This window comes from Terrapene carolina, unplaced genomic scaffold (assembly GCF_002925995.2).
Source record: "Terrapene carolina triunguis isolate 2854851 unplaced genomic scaffold, T_m_triunguis-2.0 Scaffold42, whole genome shotgun sequence".
Classification (NCBI taxonomy): domain Eukaryota; kingdom Metazoa; phylum Chordata; order Testudines; family Emydidae; genus Terrapene; species Terrapene triunguis.
In genome coordinates this window covers 19,598,145-19,624,555 of record NW_020664393.1, presented here as the reverse complement: position 1 = coordinate 19,624,555, position 26,411 = coordinate 19,598,145, and the positions used below count along the sequence as shown (strand labels likewise).

At 42.3% G+C, this 26,411-nt stretch overlaps 1 protein-coding gene across 2 annotated transcripts in view; it reads right to left on the bottom strand.

Annotated features, from left to right (window-relative positions):
- Positions 1-18,819: 18,819 nt before the first annotated feature.
- The window catches only part of LOC112108554 (gamma-aminobutyric acid receptor subunit rho-1), an 85,527-nt gene continuing 77,935 nt past the window's right edge, over positions 18,820-26,411 (bottom strand). For both annotated transcript variants that reach the window (XM_026654178.1, XM_024202737.1), the window contains 2 exons: positions 20,727-20,923; positions 18,820-19,107 (listed from right to left, as the gene is read on the bottom strand). In XM_026654178.1, coding sequence (XP_026509963.1) covers positions 18,820-19,107; positions 20,727-20,923 — 485 coding nt within the window. The remainder of the gene's footprint in view (positions 19,108-20,726; positions 20,924-26,411) is intronic.

The following is a 26,411-nucleotide window of genomic DNA, read 5'->3' as shown; positions in this document are numbered from 1 at the left end:
GTATGAGAGAGAGAGAGAGTGGGTGGAGGTAATATCTTTTATTCGACCAACTTTTGTTGGTGAGAGAGACAAGCTTTTGAGCTTACACAGAGCTCTTCTTCAGGTCTGGGAGAGCTCTTGGTATGCTCGAAAGCTTGTCTCTCTCACCAATAGAAGTTGGTACAGTAAAAGATATTACCTCACCGACCTTGTCTCGCTAAGATCCTGGGACCAACACAGCTACAACAACACTGCATACAACAATTGTGAGGTATAGGTAATTCATATTTCTGCTGCCCTATCTTGTAGATAAGTAGGGGACCTTTTGTTTCAAGTGTCTGACACATTTCACTAACACTGGATTCAAAACACCTACATTAAACGGTTTAAGAGTTGCAAAGACAGAGTGTTCGTTTCTCCCCTCTACTCTCTACCAACTGAAGCACAGAATTAAACTTCTAGTTCTTACAGGGATTTATCTGTTCTACCTTCTCTACAGTGGGTTGGGTTCAAACAAGTGCTGGTACCCTTTGCAGTTTTAAGCCTTTTTTGTTCTGCAGAGCTGTCAACTCTACTTGAACCTGTAACTTGACGTCATTTTTCTAATTTAGTGTGATGTGTAAGGAACTAGTTTTCTTTCAGCATTTAGTTCACACAGATTATGATGTTCATTTTCTACTTGTGTGCATCCTATTTTCTGCAGCAATAATAAACCAATTTTGAAAGAATTAATGGACTTCAGGGCAAGTTAACTGTAGGCCTGGTTATTAATCTGTGCACACTTTATCCTGATATAATGCTAATGCACAAATGTAGCAATAACACTTTTAAGCCATCTGCAGAAATTATTCTGAGAACTTTACATCTGAGCCCCAACATTGCAATACTATGTTTTGATGCTTCCTGGCATTTTGCATTATGATATAGCATCAGTATTGGATGATGATGTTTAATTGACATAACATTGCAAACCTTACAAGGCCATTTCAAGATGTGATGATGTGAGTTTGTGGCTCTAACTCCAGTGCAATATCTTCTTTCCTTTCCCCTCTCCTGGCAGTTCCTTTAGAAGTGGCATGGGTGAGGAATATTTCTCCTTCCCCCTCCTCATACTGCTTTTCTACACATCTGTTTCTTCCCTATTTGAGGTGTGGGGGGCAAGGAGAATTGTGTTCAGTTATACAAGGTGAAGGTTAATTATAGGCCAATGCCGAAATTTTTGGAAAATTTTACCTGCCAGGTGGGTGCTCTAAGCTACAGAGTTAATTCTCTTGCTGCCCCAATGAGTGTGCCACTGTGGATAAATATTTAAATACTCATTGGGCCAGCCAGAGAGTGACTCTCGCCTGGGGGTTAGACCCAGGGTCCAGTCCCCCTGGTCCAATCACTCTTTATTATACATAGCAGAACAGCTTCAACAGGAGAGACTGAGGGAGCCCCCTCCCCTCACCCATCAGACTATCCCATAACTCAGTGGTTAGAGTACGCTCCTGAGAAGTGGGAAACCACTGTTCAAATCCTCTTTTCCCCATTAAGTGTGTGTGGAGAGGAATTGAACCTGGGTTTCCCATATCCCAGGTGAGTGCAGTAGGTGAAAAGTTATAAGGTGGGCTCCTCCTCTTCCAGCTACTTTCGTGTGGAATGAGGCAGGTGCCTAACTCATTCCTACAAGAAATGACTTAGACACCTAAGCCATCTAACTCCAAAAGAAGGGTTCTTTTTCATGGATCACTCAGAGATAGGCAGGCTCAACACACAACCCTCTCTTTGGCATTTTCCATTGGCTAGCATGAGTGGCTCCCCACCTAGCCTGCTGACTTTTGTGGGTTGCATTCTAAGGCACCTCTCCCCATTCACTGAATAGGAGCTTTGGCATCTAACTCAGGCTTTGTGGATTGCAGTGTTGTTCTTGTGATTTTTCTAGGCACCTCAAAGTGAGGCATTGCAATGCTCAGAGTCACAGCATCTAAGTCCCTTTGTGGATCTGGGCCTAAGTGACCTGGGAGCACAAGTCCAATTGACTTTCAGTTACCTGTGCTCCTGAATCACTTTGGCGTTTTTGAAAACCCCATGTGGTGTCTCTTTCTAGCTTTTTATTGCTATAATTGCTTCCTCTTTCCCCCAATTCTCTGTTTACACTTTATTCAAAGTACCCTCAGTTTTGAAAAATATTGGAGTATCTTTGGCATAAATATTCAATTGTACCAATTATTCAAAATGCATTACTAGCTGGCTGTAATTATTTACTTAAAGTTGAATAAGTGTGACACCTAAGTGCAGCATATTTATATTAAGGTTGCAGGATCCATATAAAACTCTTGTGATGAATTTATACCTCTTCATGTCTAATAAGCTGCAGTGATCTGATAAATATCCATCCTAGAACTTGAGAAAAAGATGTGCCTAGAAAGCAAAAGCAGCCTATGAAACACCTCTATAGAGAATTCCTCCTTTCATGAAGCTGTTTTTGAGGAAGAAAGAACCTTGTATGTTACAAAACAGGTACTTTAGCTGGTTATAAGGGTAGAGTATCCTTTCATCAAAGCTTATTGTATATCAGGTATGCTCTTTACTTGTGTTTTCTAGTAAATCATTGCTGTTCTGCTATCACTATTGCTTTTGATTGTGCAATAAGCTTTTAGTGATGTGCAGTGTATTCAGTACACGTTAAATCTTAAGTAAAAATAAACTGTATTTAGTGGCTATGGTGGTTTGAGTACTTATTGTTTTGGTTTAATAACTCAGAATAAAAAACAAAGGTGGCAGATGAATGTTGTTTAAAATAGTCTTGTACTGTTGTTCTCCTACTGGTCAAGTCCGTTGGAATACTTGACTGGCTAGGTGCTACTCTGCATTTGCTGACTGAGTTTTGGAAGGTAACTGATGTACATCTCCATTCTGTAACAAATATTTTGTGTGGGGGGTAGAGAAAAGGCCAAACCACATCTATTTTAAGCAAGCACTTGCAATGTATGCCTAGCAGCACTTTGTGCCACCATGTGAAATACAGGTTTTCATTATGATAGGGTTACCATTCGTCCGGATTTACCCGGACATGTCCTGCTTTTTGTGTTAAAAATAGCGTCCGGGGGGGAATCTGTAAATCACTAAAAATGTCCGGGATTTCCCCCCCATGCAGAGCGAGGCGCCGCTGGGAGGGCTGCAGGAAATTCAGCCGCTCGCATGGGGCTCTGGCAGCCAGAGCCCTTCCCCCGCAGCTTGCCGGGCTGGACTCCGGAGCAGCTGTAGAGCTCCTCCTCCCCGCCCCCCCTCCCCCGCATTCTGAGCCGGCCGGCCTGCCGGGCCGTCTGCATCGGGCCTCAGCAGCTCCTACTGCCCAGCGCCCCGCTCTGGCAGCACTGGGTGGGGTGGGACCGGGTTGTGTGTTGCGCTGGGGAGCGCAGCCACGTGTCCGGCTCCGCACAGAGCCCAATACCATGTTCTGAGCGGCAGAGTAAGGGGGCCAAGGGGCAGGGAGATTTTGGAGGGGGCAGTCAAGAGACGAGGGGGTCGGGAGTTCAGGGGGGGCTTTTTGGGGGGGTGGAGAAGGTTTTGGGCAGTCAGGGTACAGGTAGGGGGTAGGGTCCTGGGGGGCAGTTAGGGTGGGGGGTCTTAGGAGGGGGCAGTTAGGGGACAAGGAACAGGGAGGCTCTCTTAATGGCTCTCCATGCGTCTCTGGACCCTCTCAGCTGTCGGGCTTGGATGGAAACATTGCCTGAGGGTAGTGAGAAAATGGGTTATCGGAGAGGTGGGGGTGGGCGTGAGCCCGGTCAATAGGGGCAACCCCTACCAAGATCTGAGCCTTTTCTCACACGCCCGTTAGAGCTCGACATTATGCTGTTTGGGACCCCTCTTTGAGGAAAGCCTCTGGATTGCAAGTCCAACCGCTACCTCCTCGTGGTGAGAGTCGGTAACTGGCTTGGATAGCCAGGCGGATTGCAGAGGACGAACCCACATCCCACATTCAGTGGGGTGTGGGACGGGGTTGGGCAGCCCCATATGGTGCCACATGGATGCCCCCCTGGTAAGGGTAGCCTCCCCCTGGAAAGGGTTAGTTTCCCCCTGAGAAGGGTAAATCTTTTAGCTATGGAAAAAAGTAATTTATATTTTTATACCGGATTGGCGCTGGACCGGGTTAATAACGCCCCCGCTGTTGGCTTTGATGCCCCGGCTGACAGTGTTAAATATATTAGGGGTGTGATCAGGGTCGCTGGACCAATGGATAAAATGGTGTGGACTATAATGAAGTCTCATGAGCATGAGAGTGAGAATCAAGTCCTCCCAGTGGAGCATGGAGAGGAGGTAGAGGAGAATGTTTGTGATGATCATGGTGAGGAGATTTTATCTATCTTACCGATGGTTTTTACAAGGGACACTTTTAATGATTTAACTATGGAAAGTTTCAATCCAGATTTTAAGTATTTAAGTACATTTGATGATCCATATGTTAGCGAATCGGGATATCTTAATGCTCATTTAGTTAATGGGTCTAGTTTATTAAATAGTTTTAGACCAAGTACTGATTTTAATAGGGATCGTAATAAGGATCTTAACAGTACTGGTAGTAATATAAATATATTAGAAAGTAGTTCGTGGAAGGATGGGGTTTTTTATTTAGAGTATCCCGTTGATAGTTTTAATTGTCCAATATGTCCCCAGATATTACCAACATTTGGTAAATGGGCCAAACACATTAATGTGGTTCATAAAAGTAAAGCCATACGAGTTGTATGTAGTAAATGTTTAAAATCTTCTCAATATCATAATATAGCTTGCCACTACCCCAAGTGCATACCCAAGAAGGCGGATACCCCAATGAAGAGCCATATGTGCTCGGTCTGTGGGCTTGGTTTTCATACTAGATCTGGATTGAGCCAACACTGTAGACATAGACACCCTGCTGTGAGGAATGAGCAAAGAAAAGAAGATATGGCTGCTAAAAGTAAGATCAAAGAGGGATCGACTAGATCTCCTATATGGACCAAAGATGAGGTTGTGCAGCTTATACAGTTGGAAAGGAAATATATTGGGAAAAGAAATATAAATAAATGTATTGAGAGTGAGATGAGGACCAAAACGAATAAACAAATATCAGATAAAAGACGAGAATTAGCAAAGAAGAAGTTAGTGGTAACAGGAGATAGGGAGGAAGTGACTGAGGTAGAGGACATTAGAGTAAATATATTAGAAATTCCGCCCCCAAGAGAGAGGATTTTCCCACTAAAAGGACATCCAGAAGTGGATTTAGTGGAGAAAATATGTAAACGGGGAAAACAAAGTAGGGAGGGAAGAGAGAAAATAAATAGTTTAGGGGAAATTGAAGGATTATTAAAGGAGGATTTAACAAAAGCTCTCGGATGGGCAATGTTGGAAAAATTATGTTATTCATTAGTAGAGGGAAAGGACCCTAGAAATGAAAGTCAAATAGAGTTGAGGAATAAAGGAAAAGGGAAGATGAGAAAGGAGGGGAGAAGGAAGCAATTTAATGCAATTAGGAGATATGCTACAAAGAAAGCTAAGTATAAATTCTATCAACAATTATTTGATAAGGATAGAAGAAGATTGACTCGCATTATAATGGGAGAGCCAGATAAGGCTAAGTGTGCTATCCCTATGAAAGAAATTGAGGAATACTATGTGAATATTTTGGGAACAATTGGACATGGTAATATGATAGGGTGGCCATCATCCACAGAGAATGCGGATAATGATATATTAATGAGTCCGATCTCTGTGGATAAGATTAGAATAGCTTTAAGAGAAATAAGAAAAGATAGTGCTCCTGGCCCAGATAAAGTAAAAGTGAGCAATTTGTGGGATATTTTTAATTTAGACTCCTTAATACTTACAAAAATTTTTAATATATGGTTTCTAAATAGACAGGTACCAGATGAATTTAAGAAAAATAGAACGATTTTAATACCAAAGACACAAGATGAGGAGGAAATGAAGAAGTTAACATCTTGGAGACCATTGACAATTGGGTCAGTTTGGATTAGAATCTATACCAAAATATTAGCAAAAAGACTGGTGGAAACAGTTAAGATATGTAGTAGACAAAAAGGGTTTATATCCGCCCCTGGGTGTGAGGAAAATATTGCTATATTAGATAATTTGATTAAAGGGGCTAAACGAAATGGGAATGAAATTGCAGTAGTGTTCGTAGATCTGGCTAAAGCATTTGATTCTGTGGGACACGGACATATAATAGCCGGGTTGAGAAGATTTGGTATAGATGAACATTTTATAGATATTATTAGGGACCTTTATGATAATTGCACAACTAGGGTATGGGTGGGTGATGAAGCTACTGAGTCTATTTTAATTAGGAGGGGGGTCAAGCAGGGTGACCCGTTGTCCCCAATTTTGTTTAATATTGCTATGGATCCCCTTTTAACTAGATTAGAAGTAGAAGGAAGTGGTTTTTATGTTAAGGGTAATGGTGTCACGTCATTGGCTTTTGCCGATGATGTGGCAATTTTAAGTAGCTCATATAAAGGAATGATTAAAAATTTGGGTATCTTAGAGGAGTTTTGTAAAAATACTAATCTCTCTGTTAATGTGAAGAAAACGAAAGGCTTTCATATTTTAACTAAACATAAAACCTATGTAGTTAATCCTAAGGATAATTGGCAGATAGGGTCAGAGGAGATTGAATATGTTCAACCAGGGGATTTTGAAAAATATTAGGGGCTAGAATAGATCCCTGGATAGGTGTAGGGGGACCGGTACTTAAAGAAAAATTGAAAGATTGGAGTGAGAATTTAATTAAGGCCCCATTAAAACCGGCCCAAAAAATATTAATTTTACAGACATATATCTTACCGAAGCTATTTTATAATCTTCTTTTAATAGAACCCCCTTTTAATCTTTTAGACGATCTTGATGTGTTAGTTAGAAAAATAGTTAGAGATTTTACATTTACCTCAGTGTACCACAGATGGGATATTTTATTCTAGAGGTAGGGATGGTGGTTTAGCTCTCACTAAGTTTAGTGTGCAAATCCCAAATATGTTAATTCGTAAATGGAGGAGACATATTGTCTCGAGAGATGATTGGATGGACCTATCTTATCTATATGCAGGAGAAAATCTTGTGGATAAAATATTGTCATTTAGTGCAGTAACATCTCATCCCAAGAAATGGAGGGAAGAGGAATTTTTAAGATGGTCGGAACTGAGATGTCAGGGAATAGGGATAAAATATTTTAAAAATGATTTAATTAGTAATTCAATTTTTAGAAACTCTAGTAAAGTTAAATCGTCAGCGTATATCGCAGCATTGCAGCTTAGGGCAAATATTTATCCTACTAGGGAGACATTAGCAAGAGGAAGAGGAGGTGTGAATGCTCTTTGTAGATGGTGCGGTAAAGTGTGGGAGACTGTTCCCCATATCTCAGGACAATGTTATAAGACTAAGAATGCTAGGATAAAAAGGCATAATAGAGTAGTGTCTGCAGTTGTAGATAAGGTTGGTAAATTAGGGTGGAAGGCAATGATAGAGCCCCATTTGAGAAATAGTAAGGGTGAGTTAAGAAAGCCGGATATTATATTTATAAAAGGAGATACAGCAGTGGTGGTTGATGTTACAGTGCGATGGGAGGATAATGCCGGAAGTTTGGAACAAGCCCACAGTGAGAAGGTGGCTTATTATCTTGAGTTAGAGGAAGAAATTAAAAACTTAACGGGAGGTAAAAATATTCACTTCTTTGGTTTTGTGCTTGGGGCGCGTGGCAAGTGGAGTGAAGGTAATAATGATTTGTTACAATTATTGGGAATGGACAGAAGTAAAAATTTTAAGGAGAGTATATGTAGACTTGTTTTATATTCCACTATTGGTATGATGGCTATATTCAGTGACAGGTAAAGATCCCGGAGTTTCCATTCCGTGTATCTTGCCAAAACTAAATTTTAGCTATTTTGGTTTCCATGCTCTAAATTTTCAAATTTTTAATATTGTTTTGAACATTAACTTATTTAGTGTTATTTAATATCTGTCCTTCAATAGAATGGTTTTAATTATATAATAAATACTTATTAATGGATGAAATTCCAATTTAAATTATTAGTTTTTTTTTTGTTTTTTTTTTAACTACTGGATGTGGATGCGGACTGGCCGCGTATAATAACCAGGAAAGGGCAGGTAGTCACGCCTGTACATAAATAGGGGGTGGGGTTCTGGAGGGCAGTCAGGAGCAGGGGTCCCAGGAGGGGGCAGTCAGGGGACAAGGAGCGGGGGGGAGGGTGTTTGGGAGTTCTGCGGGGGGGCTGTCAGGTGGCAGGGGTGGGGAGAGGGATCGGAGCAGTCGGGACAGGGAGCAGAGGGGTTTAGATGGGTCGGGAGTTCTGGGGGGGGCTGTCTGGGGGTGGGGAGTGGTTGGATGGGGCGTGGGAGTCCCAGGGGTCTGTCTGGGGGTGGGGGTGTGGATAAGGGTTGGGGCAATCAGGGTACAGGTAGGGGGTAGGGTCCTAGGGGGCCAGTTAGGATGGGGGCAGAGTCTCAGGAGGGGGCAGTCAGGGGACAAGAGGCAGGGAGGCTTAGGTAGGGGCAGGGGTCCCAGGAGGGGGCAGTCAGGGGAAAAGGAACGGGGGGAGGGTTGGGGGTTCTGAGGGGGGCGGGAAGTGGGAGGGGCAGGGGCGGGGCTAGGGTGGGGCTCCTCCCGTCGTCTTTTTTGCTTGCTGAAATATGGTAACCCTACATTATGATATCTCTTGCTTTTTTGAACTAGGGTCATGCTTTATCTTTAGATATGATCCAGATAAATCAAATGTTTGGCCTGTGGACTGGCTCTGGCCTTCTAGGCCCTCTTTCAGGGCATCATTCTTCAGTGATCCGTAGCTGCCTGCCCTGCAGATAGCGCAACAGGGCTCAACTTCTCTCCATTCTCTCACCTCTCAGGTGAGCTATGGCATATTCTGATGTGGGGCTCTCTCATTCTCCTGATGAAGCTGTTCCACTGAGGATAAATAATTGAGTCATTGGGGCAGGGGGACTGGACTGTGCCACTTCCCAGATGGGTGCCCTAACCACTAGGCTACAGAGTCATTCTCTCTCTAGTCCAATGACTTTTAGGGCTTGTCTACATTTACTGGCTGGATCGACAGGCAGCGATCGATCCAGCAGGGGTTGATTTATTGCATCTAATCTAGATGCAATAAATCGACCGCTGAAGACACCGCGGTAAGTAGATCTAAGTACATTGACTTCAGCTACATTATTCACGTAGCTGAAGTTGCGTAACTTAGATCAATCCTTCCCCCTCCCCCCACAGTGGATAGACAGCCCAGACTTAGGCATCTATATGCAAGAGAGGCTTAAGAGGACCCATCCCTCTCGTCAGTATCTCCCAATGACTTTTAGGCAGCTCCCCACCTAGCGTTTTGACTTTTGTGAATCATGTTCTAAGGTACCTCTCTCTCCCTATTCATTGTATAGGGATATCCATGCCAAACTTAAGCTTTGTGGCTTACATTGGTGTTCTTGTGATTTTCTAGGCACCTAAAAGTTAGGTGATGCAACACTCAGCATCACAATACCTAAGTCCTTTTATAGATCTGGGCCTCTGCCCAGAATAGAGGCTCATGAGGACTCCGTTCCCCACACAGCTTCACCATCATGGGATGACAAGTGAGAAATCCTTTCCCGTGTTAAATACTCCTGGTGTACTGAGTAAAGTCCCATGAGAAGGTATTAGGTCTCTCCTAAAGCACTCAAATGGCTGCTAGACAGCCTGGGGGAGCAGGCAGGCATTCCCACAAACAGGATATTTGTCGTCCTACCTGTCCTTGGTTGAGTGATCCTTAGAATAAACAGATTGCTACCTCACTGCATATAAAGTGCCTGGGGAAGTACCATATTCATCAACCTCCCCCTGCCTGCACCAAAAAACACCGAACCCTGCATGAATCATTGTCTTCCCCCTCAAACAAAATAATGTAGAGTTTCCTCTGAGGACCTCATAAGACTTGGGTATGTTAAACTAAGATTTTATATAAAAACAAAGATACTTCATATGTTTGGGAACCTAAGGATGGTGTAGTAGTAGCTCCACCCGTGAAACAGTCACACTTTCTGAAGGCAACTTCCTTCCAAAAGATTCCAGAGCCCATAAGAGTGAGGACACACTACACAGCAATTTCAAATCCTTGACTGTAGCAATTTAGAAGACAAATATTCCGGACTTAGTAAGGAAAGCTTATTTGGTGACAAACAAGTGGCTTGTCTAAGGATACAATCCTTACTGTTAGTGTGAGAGATTGTGGGTTCACCGTCTGATCAAAATTTGGCAGTGGTGCATAAAATATGTTTTCTTGACCATTTTCCTGTGTCTTTGTGTGATTTGTGACAGGAGCAATGACTCAACTCAATGGCTACAAGAAGACATTGCTTCACCCATTTATAGCAATAAATCATACCAAACAACTATCCTGTAGATCCAGATTTACAAATGAAAGGCTTTTTAAGGAAACATTTAAAGAAATTAATATCTGAGAATGCGGAGAGGCATCCTTCCTCACTATCAAATCCAGTATAGCAATCCTTGCTACTCACACTAATGGTATTCAATAAGAGACCGTTTCCCCTAGCAGAAGGAAAAATCTAGAAGAGAGGTTCCCAAAGAAGATTTCAATACCTTTTCTTCCAAAACCAATTAAATCCTCACCATGACAATAGACAAGTGAGCATTTATGTGGAACAGCTAACCATTCCTGTACAACACTTCTCTTTGCAGCCAGAGTCTTTAACAGCTGATAGTCATCACAGTAAGGCTAAGGTTGCAAGCCATGCATTCACTGACAACATCCTAATCTGGGTCTTGTCCAGAGAAACAGATTGACTCATCACTTGACACCTGTTGGAAAGAATGTATGCCTGCCAGTTGTTGAACATCAAACACTCTATGCAGAGACCTGCTCTTCCCAGGGTTCAAAATAGGCATGGTTCTAGTCTGTACTACTGTAGCAAAGGTTTCAAAAGACCCCATACTGCATTGTAACAGTTGTTTCCCGGCAGTGGCCGGCCACAATCAATTATCTCCATCAGTTTGGATTGCTAGTGCCAGACACTGGTATCATCCCCTTAGTAAGATTTTACAAAACAGGTCTCCAGCCATTCCTTGTGAGGACATGAAACAGTACCACCACTGGGCACAATGCAAAATTGGGTGGCATTCCCATGTCGTGTCTGAAGGTAGGGAGTAGATAAGTACAAACATGCTGAATGCCAAACCAATTTTCACTCTAGACCTTGCATACTCATTCTGGAAGCAAGCCTTGCAGGCTGGGGAGCATACCACGAAGACAAAACAACCCAGATTTATGGTCCCTCACATAGGAAAAAAGAAAGTATCTAGTTCTCTCAAGTTCACACCTTGTGTTGTACATATTTCCAAAGTTGGAGTTCACATCCTTTTAGTTCACTTCAGTAGCTCTAACAGTGGTATGCCTCGGGGTGGAGAAAAAAATAGGAGCGGCCTAGCAGGTTTTCCAGGTGAAAGAGGAGTGATTTTGTGACTCTGGGTGAGTTGTTTATTGTATGATTGCTTGCTAGCCATGTGCCTGCTTGATTGAAGTTTACAGTGTGGTCTGTTTTAGGGAGTGTATCCCGAGCCTACTGGCTTGCTAGGCAAGGCTGAGAGCTCCCTACTGAGGCACTAGTCTGCCATCCTCTGATCCCTAATCCCTTTAAGATGCTTTGACAAGGGGACAGGGCTAACTCAGAGAACAGGGGTTTAAAAAACCAGTTCCTAAGCAACCAGAGCAGCTAGCGAGTGAACAGGAGCAGGAAATGGGAATTTTGCAAGGGAGTTTCAAGAGGGAGCATGAGAGCCAGATGCACCTAACAAACATACTTTAAACTTAGGCTAATTATCCCCCCCACAATCCCTCCTCCCCTAAAGAACAAACAAAACCCTGCAAGTGTAAAAATAATGGAGGCAGAACTCCAGCAGCAGAGTGGGACTGAATGCAGCATGTACAATTACCTGCTTTGTGTGCAGATGGCATAGGTGTGCAAGCAGCTCATGGCCCTCAGAGACCTCGCACTGAGGATACCCCTCTAGAGGAGTGGATCCCTATTATTAGGAAGAGACAGGTAATAGTAATGGGGGATTCAATTATTAGAAATATAAATAGTTGTTTGTGATGACTGGGATAACTGCATGGTGAAACAGTTTCAGATCTCTCAAGACATCTAAATAAATGCATGAGCAATGCTGGGGAGGACCCGGTGGTCTTCCTTCTGGCACTATAGTTTGCCTTTTCCAGGGTAACAAAGATCCACTGGACAAACAGTCTCAGGCTGTTTTCTGATCCACCGTGACTGTGCCACTTCCCCAGCGGCTGGTAGGGAAACTCAGGCCTGCCCACTACTCCAGGCTCCAGCCCAGAGACCCTATGTCTAGTAACCAATTACTTGGTTAATACAAAAACCTTAGCTTTGTTAAGTCCCTGAACTCTGTACTTGCTGCTCTTTGGAAAGTGGAAAGGTTCTGTGACCTGCAACGTGACGAGGTCAGACTAGATGATCTCGATGGTCCCGTCTGGCCTCAAAGTCTATGGGTCTGTGTACTAAGCTACAACCTACTTGGCCTTGAAATTCAGTGTATTAATTGCTTTTATATATTGTTTGCAACAGGTCTAATTCTGATAAATGGCAGAACCTCTGCTACATGCTGCCCCCACGGCAGATGTACAGTCTGTTCTAACCTTGCTTGGTCTTCACTCGTCCTTGCACACTCAGTGCTGCCATGTGAGAGAGTATGAGAAAAGTGAGCCTTAGGGACCTGAAGTCTGCTTGGTCCTCAGATCTAAGCAAGAGTTTAGATCTGTTCAGTGCAGATTTAGCCACTACTCTCAGACATGAGGCAGGTGTGAGAGGAAGTGTACTGGGACTTGGGTTGTTATGGGGTGATTTTTTTGATGGCGAAGGGAAATGAGGAGCCAATGTCTTTTCAGCCTGGCTTCCAGTTATTTTACCTGTTTCTCTGACTGGTGTTGCCTCTAGCTACTTCATCCCTGCTGTTCCACCCAAGTAATAATTTAGCATGCAGTAGCAGTGCCCATCTTGCTGAAAAGTGACAGTTTGTGGAACTGAAAGCGTGGCTGCCCCTATGTAAGTGCTTTTTATTAATTATGTAGCTAGGCTGAGGCCTTCACTTTCTCCTGGGCTGTTAATCCAGAAATGTTAACAAGCACAAAAATTACAAGTGAGCAAGGATCTGTCAAAGCTTCTCTCCACACACCCTGCCAGTGCATTTCAACCCAGATGTAGCGAGACCACTATGAATATGTAGATACACACACATCCAATTTTCTTTTAATCTGTAGCAGGAGGTCAGGCAAGGATCTAGGCAGATGCTATACAGTGAAGTAGACAAATTAGCTTAAGGGAAAACACAGTTTTCCTTATTTTAATATCCTTATTGAGTGTTAGAAGAAAATGGCAACCATCTCTACCAGGGCCTGATCTTGTGAGGTGCTCAGCACATTTTTAGATGAAACCTAGTGCTTAGTCTGAGGGTACATCTTCACTACCCGCCGTATCAGCGGGTAGCAATCGATTTATCCGGGATCGATATATCGCGTCTCGTTAAGACGCGATATATCGATCCCCGAACTCGCTCACCGTCGACTCCGGAACTCCACCAGAGCGAGCGGCGGTAGCGCAGTCAACGGGGGAGCCGCGGCCATCGATCCCGCGTCGTCTGGACCCCAGGTAATTCAATCCAAGATACTTCGACTTCAGCTGTAGCTGAAGTTGCGTATCTTGGATCGACCCCCCCCAGTGTAGACCAGCCCTAAGATTACTGAGCATCCTTGACTCCCATTAAAACCAATGAATTGAGCATCTGGTAAATCATCAGGAAGTTGGGCTGAATTACATTGTAAAATGTTCTTCTAAACAGTGGGAATGAGGATTAGGACACTGTGATGGGGCACCACTCACCACCTTGGTGACTCCTGAAGATATCTCAGTTCTAGAGTTTAGCCACTTCCCGAATGGTGACTGCAGTCAACTGTCCAACCACTTTCCCAGTGACTACAGCACCTTCTGCACCCTCACTTCAGGGCCTCAGCCTGCCAGTCCTAGCAAGCAGCCAGCCAAGAGCTCCCTCTCCCTCCCCTGTTCCTGACAGCACTGCTCTGTCTAGGGTGCTAACTTTCCTCCACCAGCAAGGCAGGCAGGCAGTCTGCCCTCCTTGAGCTCCAGGGAGTAACTGACCCTGCTCTGCCCCTGCGGCTCTTTTTATATGGGCCTGATCGGCCCTGTTTGGCCATTCCTCGCAGCCTCTCTCTAATTGGCTGCTTCCTGTGCAGCTTCCCTAGGGCTCTATTAACCATTTCCCTGCCACTGTGGGGCAGACACCCTATCACAGACACCTAGACAATCTAGGATGGAAGCTTAATACATCTTCTCACTTATAATTTCAGTCCAGTCTTCTTATTACAGTCCTGGCTCTGACGTCCTAAGCCCTTTCAAACTACTAGTGTCAATAGGAATTAAGGGCATCCAGCACTGGCAGGATTAGGTCCTTGAGAAGAAAAGATACTATGCGTATTAATAAATTCAGGGAGATATAGTTTTAGAATTTTGGGGAGAAAACACACAATGCTGTACATATGCAAAGTTTTATTATGAGTTTGAGTTTTCCTAGAAATAAATTAAAAAACAAACAACTAGTAGCCATTATGAAAATGAATGATCTTATGCAAAAATGTACACTGGAAGGTTGAAAACCAAAAAGCAACTTTTTTTCTTTTTTATGATTATGAGTCTTAAAATCAAGCACTGGCTTTATATAACATACCCTGTTCTCATGAAAGAAATATATTTATATACAATACAAACCATAAAGGCACTAGAGCTGAAAATATAGCCATATAAATAAAGTAGCAATGTAAATTCAGATTTGCAATTTGGACAATTTAATTGTAAAGATCCATGATGGGAGAGATTTTCAAAGGCACAAAAGGCAGTTAGGTGTCCTATGAAAATCAGTGTGAGTTGGATACCTAACTCATTTGTATCCTTGAAAGGCTCCCTCATTACTATGTGGTCAGAGGTCAAAGAATTTGTATATTACTATTTGGTGAGCTATTAAAACATTTAAGTAATGGTTCAACAAACAAACCAGTTATAGGTTATGTGTTTAAATAATTTAACACAGCAAATATTTTAATTCTTTAGTGTAAGGTTTTGCAATCCTGCTTACAAAATGTCAACCTAAGTATTCTAGTTGTAACAATGGAAACAATTGTTCTTGATAACACTGAAGGGCCGAGTACCTTACTGTGCAAGTAATACCCTTGAAATCTATGGGACTCTTCGTGGAGTAAGATACTACAGTATTCTGGTCCTTAGCTTTTCAATTGCTCTTTCAAATGTAACATTTTCCCCTTTGTTCAGTTCAAACAATGTCCTTGTAAAAAAGTAATTTCTTTATTATCTGGGAAAGCTCTTAAGATAAGATAGCAAAATAATATATGTATGTGTATAATCTGATGTAGAATTTAAACAAAAATCACTGCTGACATACCAGATATGTATCTGTTAGTGACTTTAACATTATACAATTTCTTTTCCTTACACTTGGATGCTGTGGCTCCATATACCAATAGAGTAGTGCTCCATTTATATTTTTTCAGTTCACAATTTCCTGAAACAGCAAAAATTGTGAACATTTTACAATAGTTATTTAATTTACATATAAAAATAAACAAGTAACATTGTTCAAACATTTTCTGTGTCTATAACTAATATAGTGCATAGAAGGTCAAAACCAACCAGGCCAAAACAGATTTCATTAAGGAAAAGGTCCATTGGTCATACAGTGATAGCATAGCTACAATACGATCCTGATAGTGGCTACAAGTGCAAAAGACAGGAATGTTTTACAGTGTATGAAACAACATTTTTCCTGCACACACATAAACCTTTTCTTTTACAATTGTGGTTGGTTTATGTTTCAAGTCCTATTAACCATCCACATTTGCTTGTCTACCTACATTTTTAAAGATAACATATAGCCAATTAACTGTAAGAAACCTTGAGTTATCATTTTTGTAAGGGCCACAGGTTTGATTGGGGGAAGGAAAAAATTTTGGAGTCAAATATTATTATTTACCTAAGCTATTTAACAGAAGTTACTTTTTCTGCCTGAACATGCTGGTCATAGACTCACATAAATGTAGGTCTAGAAGGGACCTTGAGGGGTCATCTTGTCCAGCCCATCCGCCCCCCCTCTCCCCCTGGCAGGAACAAGTATATCTAGACCATCCCTGACAGATATTTGGCAACTTGTTCTTACAACTTCTAAAGACAGGGACTCCACCACCTCCTTGGAAGTACTGGAGTACTTAACTATTCTTATAGTTAGAAAATTTCCCCCTAATATCTAACCTAACTCTCCTTTGCTGTACATTAAACCCTTTACTTCTTGTGCTATTTTCAGTAGACATGGAGAGCAGTTGATCACTGTCCTCTTTATAACACTCCTTAACATATTTGAAGACTGTTGTAAGTTTCCTCTTCAATCTTCTTTTCTCAAGACTAATATGCCCAGTTCTTTTAACACTTCCTCACAGGTCAGGTTTTTTCTAAACCTTTTCACATTTTTGTTGTTCTCCTCTGGGCTTTCTCCAATTTGTCCACATCTTTCATAAAGTGTGGGGCCCAGAATTGGACAGAAGACTCCAGCTGAGGTCTCACCAGTGCCAAGTAGAGTGGGACTGTTAACTCTCATGTTTCACATACTCTCCAAAATGATGATATCCTTTTTTGCAACTGCATCACATTGTTGGCTTATATTCAGTTTGTGATTCACTATAACTCTCAGATCCTTTTCAACAGGACTATTGCCTAGCCAGCCATTCCCCATTTTGTATTTGTACATTTAATTTTTTCTTTCCTAAGTGTAGTACTGTGCACTTGTCTTTATTTTATCTTGTTGATTTCAGATCAATTCTCCAAGATCTGTTTGAATTCTAATCCTGTCATCCAAACTGCTTGCAACCCCTCCCAGCTTAGTGTCTAGTCCATTATCGATGTAATTAATGAAAATGTTGAATAGTACCAGACCCCGGACAGACCCCTCAGGGACCTCACTAGATATGTCCTCTTAGTTTGACAATGAACAATTGACAACTACTCTTGAGTATAGTCTTTCAACCAGTTATGCACTCATTGCATAGTAGTTTCATCTATATCCCTAGTTTGCTTATGGGAATAACATGTGGGACTGTGTCAAAAGCCTTACTAAAATCAGGATACATTGCATCCAGGGCCGGCTCCAGGCACCAGCCCACCAAGCATGTGCTTGGGGCGGCGCCTGGAGGGGGGCGGTGCGGCGGGGCGCTCCGGCCCGAGAGCGGGGCCGCGACTGGGCTCGCCGCCCTCCCCGCGGCGCTCCGGCCGCCGGGGAGAGCGGAGCCGCAGCGGGCTCGCCGCCCTCCCCCGGCGCTTCGGCCGGTCGGGGAGAGCGGGGCCCCGGCCGGGCTCACCGCCCTCCCCCCGGTGCTCCGGCCAGTCGGGGAGAGCGGGGCCCCGGCCAGGCTCTCCGCCCTGCTCCCGGCGCTCTGGCCGCCGGGGAGAGCGGAGAGCCCTGGCCGGGCTCTCCGCCCTCCTCCCGGTGCTCTGGCCGCTGGGGAGAGCGGAGCCGCGGCGGGCTTGCCGCCCTCCCCCTGGCGCTCCGGCCGGTCGGGGATTGCGGGCCCGCGGCCGGGCTCGGCGCCCTCCCCTGCTGCGCTGGGGCGGGGAGCGGGGGGTGGCTTTTTTGCCTAGGGCGGCAAAAAAGCCAGAGCCGGCCCTGATTGCATCCATTGCTTCTCCTTTTCCATTAGGCCAGTAACCCAGTGAAAGATGGAAATTAGGTTGATTTGACATATTTTGTTCATGTGTTGAGACACTCTGTCATGTGAATACCATACTTAACTAAATTAGGGGGTGATCTAACTAGATGCTGAGTGCCCTCAACTCCCCTTATTGAGTGCTTTTCCAATCCTATCCTGTGAGGTGGTGAGCACCTTCAGCATGCATCACAGGAGGAATTTGGATACTCTGCAATAGGTAGTATGAAAACCTAGCTAGCTAGAGGTGCTCAGTATCTCACTGGATTTGGCCCTTCATGATGGAAACTCCTTTGCAGATAAGTTTCAGAGCATTAGTCTTAGTAACTTAGACAGTGGCCCAGATATAAAATCCTTATGATTGCTTTGTTGTTTTTCCTTTTGAGACTATTCCCACTGAAATCATTGCTAAGGGGAATTTACACAGTGGCTGAGTTCAGCCCAGGTGTAACATTTTTCTTGGTGTTTAGAATGCATGCTGCTTACCAGGAATGGCAGGATATTGCAGTGAGACTCTCTGAGGGAAACTGTTCTTTTATCATTCTCTTTGTACGTCTGTTTCTCTGAAAAAGGAGGGTTTGTCATAATTTTTCTTTAATTGGCAGAAGGGCTTGTTCCCTCCTCTTAGTCTAGGAAAGGTTTCTGAGGCATAAAATGAGTGATGTACCCTATATGAGCAGTTGATGATTATTCTTGCCATCTATTAAAACAAATTAGAGTGGCCCATGAGGCACAAGAAGGAACATAGTACAGCTTAAAATTAGTATAAAAAGTTATGCAATGGATCCTAGTTTTTAGTTCAAAGCTGAAGTGTGTATAAAGATGTTTTTACAACAGATGGATTTTATATAATCAATGTATCAAAATTCTGATCAGTCAAGTAGCATTAAAATTAAGTGTTTTCTCCATTTTCTGTTTATTAGCATGATAGATGTTAATTTTAAACAGTAACACAGTGCGACATGCGGAAACTGACTAGAGAAATAACTGATATTTATGAAAAAATGGACCAGTATATCAAATTAAATAAAATGTATGAGCCTGGGAATATTATTCTGGAATACTTGTCAATGGCATGGGTGTCGATGCGCATGCTGACGTATCTCTGGCTTTTCCTCCTGCTTGAACTCCTTTCAGAACCAAGTGTCAGCTGCATCATCATTCTGTCTTGTTTATCTCCATTCTCAGACACATAGTTTCCCAGTTCATTCACATCCCCATCGCTGTAGCTGCCGTCCATCATCATGGGCCGGGGCTGAGGTAGTCCGCAAGTACAAGGAAGCTGTGAATAAGGTTGAGTGTAGTTATATGAGATAGGTATTTGGAACTATCTGGACCTGATGTGCCTCCTCTCCTTACATAGGCAGAGGGAGCAAATCCTGGTGAAAACCAGGCTGCTGGGGGAAGAGGAAGAGAAAGCAGTAGCAATGGAGTTGGGCAACAGCTCCCTCTGTAGCATGCCCTTCCTGGGGACCTTTTCTTCCCTTGGTGCAGATGCTGCAAGGAGCGTGAACGAGGGAATCATGCTGTCAGGGGTGAGGGAAAGCAGGGCTGTCCCTGGATCCAGCTGGATGGAGCCCATTTTACCTTTGTAGCCCCGATCACTGGGCTTCACGTTGTATAATTTGTAGTATTTACCATCTTTCATACTCTTATATGACAACAAAGGATGGGATTTTATTTGTCAGGTTACTATAAAAATTGTGAAGGATTGTCCATGCTGGAAGAGCGTGGTAAGTTCTAGGACCCTACATAAGAAGATGGGCTCTTCTGCTGAATCAGCCAAATATCATGTGTTACAACTAGGGCTGTGCATGAACCGCAATTTCTGTTTCTCAGGAAATTCTGCTATTTTGAAATTTGCTTTCATTCTGAATTACCTGCAAAACAAACTTTTTGTGTTGTTTCATCTAGTCCTTTTTAAAATGTTATACTTTATAATAATATAAGTTTCTACAAGACAAGTTGTTGCAAAACAAAAAATTGAGACACTTTGTTCTGATAGGATTGAAGCCTTATTGAAATACTTTGGTTAGTTTTTTTCTAAGCAAAATTTTGTCAAAATCAACATGTTGCCACAGAATTTTTTATTTTGATGAATTGGCATTTTCCAACGGAACAATGTTTCAGTGGAATATTTTCAACCAGCTCTAGTTAGAACCCTGTGTAAAGATGCAGAGATTCCTAGCATGAGAAAGCAAAGTTGATAGGTCCTGTTAGCTCCACTCCAGGTTATAAAGAGGGCTGGAGTCTCTCCTTGAAGCAGAGGGAACTATGGGGAAGGAGAGAAGGAACTTGCAGGGAGAAAACCTTAGGAAAAGCGAAGCTCAAGAGGAAAGCATAGGTGCAGGATTTTGTTGTTGTTAAACATAACAGCAAAGGCAAAGGCATAAATTTGAATCATTGCAGTCTAGACTGTTTCTGGAGAAGGGTGGGAACTCCACTTCTTTACAATTACAAATATTCCTGAGAGGATGCCCATTTTTAATGGTACATTGTAAACAGAGCCTAAGGTGTGTTTGAATCTTCCTTGTTATCTGAACACCCACTCCATTCACAATACTATTTCTATCTGGTGCTATTTGCAAGTTAGTCTCTTAACTACAAAAAGAGAGAATTTAAAAGAAAAGATACCAAAAAGTCACATTACAATATGAATAGGGATTTTGTCCAGTTGACTTTACATGCTGAAGAAACTTCAGTGGGATAGGGTTCCAGATAACATTAGCTAACCTTTAAACTGTCTAACAAGGAACACTGTACTGATACTTTTTGTACACGCTCTATTCTTCTAAGGAAGCTTAGATTTTTCACATTGTGGATGCCGACTTTTGAAGCATGATCAGCCCATTCAAACACCTATTTCAATTACATACAACAGCACTGGACCTATAAACTCACTTTGTCTCGCAGTTTCCTGTCTTTCCGCTCTTGCACCGTTGTCAGGTAGTTCACTGCTGCATATTCCAACACTGAGAGAAAGACGAACACAAAACTGACCCAGAGGTAAATGTCCACAGCTTTGATGTAGGAAACTCGAGGCATGGAGGCGTTTACACCAGTAATGATTGTAGACATGGTCAGTACCGTAGTTATTCCTGGGAACACACCATCATCCATTCAGACATAAACAGTGAAGACAATTCAAACTGTGTTCTTTACAGCAAACATGAGGCCCTATTTCTGAAGTTCTAGTTTATCTTTAAAATGTCTTTTTTCAGTTACAGAGGTGGCTTAGTGGTATCCAGAAATCCCTGATTTCTAACTCTGATTCTCATACTAAGGGGTTGTCTTCAGTACAAAGTTAACTGTGTGTTCTTACTCGAGTGCTGTCCCTAACCCGAACTTCCATCCACACAAAAACCTCTCGTCCAGATGCTGGGGTGCTTTACACAGGAGGCAGTTAACGGGAATAAAGGCTAACACTTGACTGCTGCCAACCCTCAAGCTTCTAACATGAGCACTCTGCAGTGTGGATGCAGGCTAAGCAACTCGGGCACTGTTAATTTTTCAGTGCCTTTCCACAATTCCCCCTAGCCTGGGTTTTTGTGCCATCTGCCTACTCCCTGCTTCTGCACTGGGAGTCACCTACCAGCTCATATACATTGGTATACATTTGAGCCTCATATTGCACATGGCTTGCTATACCTGCAGCATTTCTATTGTGCTTCTACAGCATATGAACAGAAGAGCTGGTGCCAGGGAGATCATATTCCCACCATCCTGCCAGCTGACCAGAGACTGACACCAGGGTTTTGGTGGATCTCTGGTGTGAGGACAGCAAGCCATGATCTGGGGGGCAGGACACAAAATCTACAGTTCTATGATGTCATCTCCAAGAAGCTAGCTGAGGAAGGGATCTACCAAAAAGGACCTCAGTGTCAAGAGAAAATTAAATCCCTCAAGAATGAGTAGCAGAAGACCAAATGTCATAGTACCCAGCTCAGCAACTCCCCAAGAATGTGCCAGAAGTGAGCTCCCTTGGAGGCAGAGAGGTTAAGGGCCAGAGTCTGATAGCTTTATTCAGGCTGAATAGTACATTATTCTGTGAGAAATCCCACTGATTCTAGCAGGATGTCTCATGGATGAAGGTACTACTCAATGTGCCAGAGCATGAGAATCTGGCTGTAATTAAGTTGCCTCCTGCTATTGTTTGCCATTTGTAAAATAGGGATAATCCTATATACCTCCCTCACAGGCAGGGCTGTTAGCAGAATTAATTACTTAATGTTAGTAAACTGCTTTGAAAATGAAAAGCTCTACATAAGCACTATGTTTTTACTTTCTATTGCTGTAACTCTCAACTAGGTTTCTAAGCTTTTGATATCACTGCCTTGATATAAATGTGAACCATTTTGTAATAAAAACATGAATACATATGTTCCATTCATATCTGTTCTATGTCTATACATATTCTCTCCATTAAGCAGGTTAATTTGCAATAAATAAGGCCCTGATCCTGGTTCAAGTTGAAATCAGTGGGAGTGGGATTGGACTCAAAGTCTGTGAGAAATGTTAATAATGATTAATTAAGGATAAGATATTTAGAACATTAATTTTAAAGGAAGGGATGTGTCTAAGATCCCAATCTTACAAAGTAAGCCAAGGGGTCTGCCTGCATGTAGTTCATTACAGAACTGAGAGCTAAATCCCATAGACTTCTTTGAAAATATCACCTAATATTTTAATTCCAACAATAGTTAATTTTATTGTAAAGAAAAATGTTGTAAGATTGAACAGAGAGTTGCTGATGCTGGTTTTCAACTCTTTTTCTGCTAGAATTTGTAAAGTGATTTGAGACCTATGGATGGAAAATGCTCTGTACTTGCTATGTATTATAATTAGGGCTGTCAATTAATTGCAGTAAACCAAAAAAAATTAATCGCAATTAAAAAAATTAATCATGATTAATTGCACTTTTAAACAATAGAATACCAATTGAAATTTATTAAATATTTTAGGACTTTTTTCTACATTTTCAAATATATCAATTTCAATTACAACACAGAATACAAAGTGTACAGTGCTCACTTTGTATTATTTTTTATTACAAATATTTGCACTGTAAAAATGATAAAGAAATAGTATTTTTCAATTCACCTCATACAAGTACTGTAGTGCAATCTCTTTATAATGAAAATGCAACTTACAAATGTAGGTTTTTTTGTTACATAAGTGCACTCAAAAACAAAACAATGTAAAACTTTAGAGCCTACAAGTCTACTAAGACCTATTTCTTGTTCAGTCAATCGCTAAGAGAAACAAGTTTGTTTACATTTTGGCAGATAATGCTGCCCACTTCTTAATTACAATGTCACCTGAAAGGGAGAACAGGCATTCACATGGCACTGTTGTAACTGGTTGTGACGTTCCCCTGGTGTTATCTGGACCCGTGATCGACTAGGTCACTCCAATCCTTGACTGTGGGAGCCAGCCTTACCCTGCTCTGCTGTGAGAACCCCCACTCCCGGGTTGTTCACGCCACAGCTTCTGGCATGTAAGCTGCTCCTTGGATTATGCAACCGAATGACACTAGCCAATACCTCCGGTCCCAGACACAACCCTAGGAACCTCCGTCTTGCAGTGTCCAATTATGCCCACAGGACACTGCAAGCTTATATGAGTTCGTCAATTTAGCAAAGAAATTGATATGTACCAGGCTTGTTATCCCAAGGGGAGCCTCTGACACGTTTCAAACCAAATGCACTGCTTCAGGTAGAATAAACAAACAAATTTATTAACTACAAAAGAGAGATTTTAAATGATTATAAGTCAAAGCATAACAAGTCAGATTTCGTCAAATGAAATAAAAGCAAAACGCATTCTAAGCTGATCTTAACACTTTCAGTGCCCTTACAAACTTAGATGCTTCTCACCACAGGATGGATGGTTGCCCTTCAACCAGGCTCTCCCCTTTGATCGGCTCTTCAGTCATTTGGTGGTGATGTCTGTAGATGGAGGTGGAAGAAAGAAGAAGAGCATGGCAAACGTCTCTCCCTTTTATCATGTTCTTTCGTCCCTCTTGGCTTTGCCCCCCCCCCAAGGGTCAGGTGAGCATTACCTCATCATAGTCCCAAACTGTCCAATGGAGGGTAGATGACTCACTTGAGAGTCCAACAGATCCTTTGTTGCTGCCTAGTCCGGTGTCCTTGGTTCCTGTAAGGCTGGGTTGGGTTTGTCCCATACATGCCTTGATGAACTGCCCCTCTGTTTTTGGAGAGTTTTGCCTGGGCTTGTTTTAAGCCATGAAGACACATTTTCAGTCTCATAACTATATACATGAAATTACAACCTATAACATTACTATAACAATGCTCAGTGCATCATGAGCCTTCCAAAGACACTCAACATAACAAACTTTGCATTGGATACCACACAATCATATTATAAGGATGAACATGGGGGTGCCGGGAGTGTTCCCCTGAGATACAGAGTGTCAATAGGTATTTACGTGTCAGATGCGCTAAAGATTCATATGCCTCTTCATGCTTTGGCCATCATTCCAAAGGATATGCTTCCATGCTGATGACACTTGTTAAAAAAATAATGTGTTAATTACATTTGTAACTGAACTCTTTGGGGGAGAATTGTATGTCTCCTGCTCTGTTTTACCCTCATTCTGCCATAGATTTCATGTTATAGCAGTCTCAGATGATGATCCAGCACATGTTGTTCGTTTTAAGAACAGTTTCACTGCAAATTTGACAAAATGCAAAGAAGATACCAAAGTGAAATTTCTACAGATAGCTACAGCACAGGGCCAAGATTTAAGAATCTGAAGTGCCTTCTAAAATCTGTGAGGGTTGAGGTGTGGAGCACACTTTCAGAAGTCTTAAAAGAGCAACACTCTGGTGTGGAAACTACAGAACCCAAACCACCAAAAAAGAAAAACAACCTTCTGCTGGTGGCATCTGACTCAGATGATGAAAATGAATATGCGTTGGTCTGCACTGCTTTGGATTTTTATCGAGTAGAACCCGTCATCAACATGGACACATGTCCTCTGGAATGGTGGTTGAAGCATTAAGGGACATATGAATCTTTAGCACATCTGGCATGTAAATATCTTGCGATGCTGGCTACAACAGTGCCATGCAAACACCTGTTTTCACTTTCAGGTGACATTGTAAACAAGAATCAGGCAGCATTATCTTCATAGAATCATAGAAGATTAGGGTTGGAAGAGACTTCAGGAGGTGATCTAGTCTAACCCCCTGCTCAAAGCAGGACCAACCCCAACTAAATCATCCCAGCCAGGGCTTTGTCAAGCCAGGCCTTAAAAACCTCTAAGGATGGAGATTCCACCACCTCCCTAGGTAACCCATTCCAGTGCTTCACCACCCTCCTAGTGAAATAGTTTTTCCTAATATCCAACCTAGACCTCCCCCACTGCAAAACTTGAGACCATTGCTCCTTGTTCTGTCATCTGCCACCACTGAGAACACCCAAGCTCCATCCTCTTTGGAATCCTCCTTCAGGTAATTGAAGGCTGCTATCAAATCCCCCCTCACTCTTCTCTTTTGCAGATGAAATAAGCCCAGTTTCCTCAGCCTCTCCTCATAAGTCATATGCCCCAGCCTCCTAATAATTTTCGTTGCCCTCTGTTGGACTGTCTCCAATTTGTTCACATTCTTTCTGTAGTGGTGGGCCCAAAACTGGACACAATACTCCAGATGTGGCCTCACTAGTGCCGAATAGAAGGGAATAATCACTTCCCTTGATCTGCTGGCAATGCTCCTACTAATGCAGCCCAGTATGCCGTTAGCCTTCTTGGCAACAAGGGCACATTGTTGACTCATATTCAGCTTCTCATCCACTGTAACCCCCAGGTCCTTTTCTGCAGAACTGCCACTTAGCCATTCAGTCCCCAGCCTGTAGCAGTGCATGGGATTCTTCCATCCTAAGTCCACCTTCCATCCTATATCCACCTTATAGTCCATTCATCCAATCCATACCAGACAGTATCAAAAACTTTGCTAAAGTCAAGGTACATTTATCTTCTGCAAATGTAAACAAACTTGTTTTTCTGAGCGATTGGCTGAACAAGAAGTAGGAATGATTGGACTTGTAAGCTCTAAAGTTTTACATTGTTTTACTTTTGAATGCAGGGTTTTTTGGTACATAATTCTACATTTGTAAGTTCCACTTTCATGATAAAGAGATTGCACTACAGTACTTGTATTAAGTGAATTGAAAAATACTATTTCTTTTGTTTTTTACAGTGCAAATATTTGTAATAAAAATAAATATAAAGTGAGCACTGTAATCTTTGTATTCTATGTTGTAACTGAAATCAAGATATTTGAAAATATAGAAAACATCCAGAATATTTAAATAAATGATATTCTATTGTTAAACAGCACAATTAATTTTTTTAATCGCTTGACCGCCCTAATTATAATTATATAATAACAGAATGAGAAAATGAATGCTGTGTTTGTTCTTCACTATGTTTTTGGTGTGCATCTGTCATTTGTGATACTGACTAATACAGTTAAAGTGTTGTTAGGGTAATAATGAAGAGATGAATGGGGTCAGCCTATCCTAACCTACATGTGTAAGTGTGAGCAAGAGCAGTAGATTAAT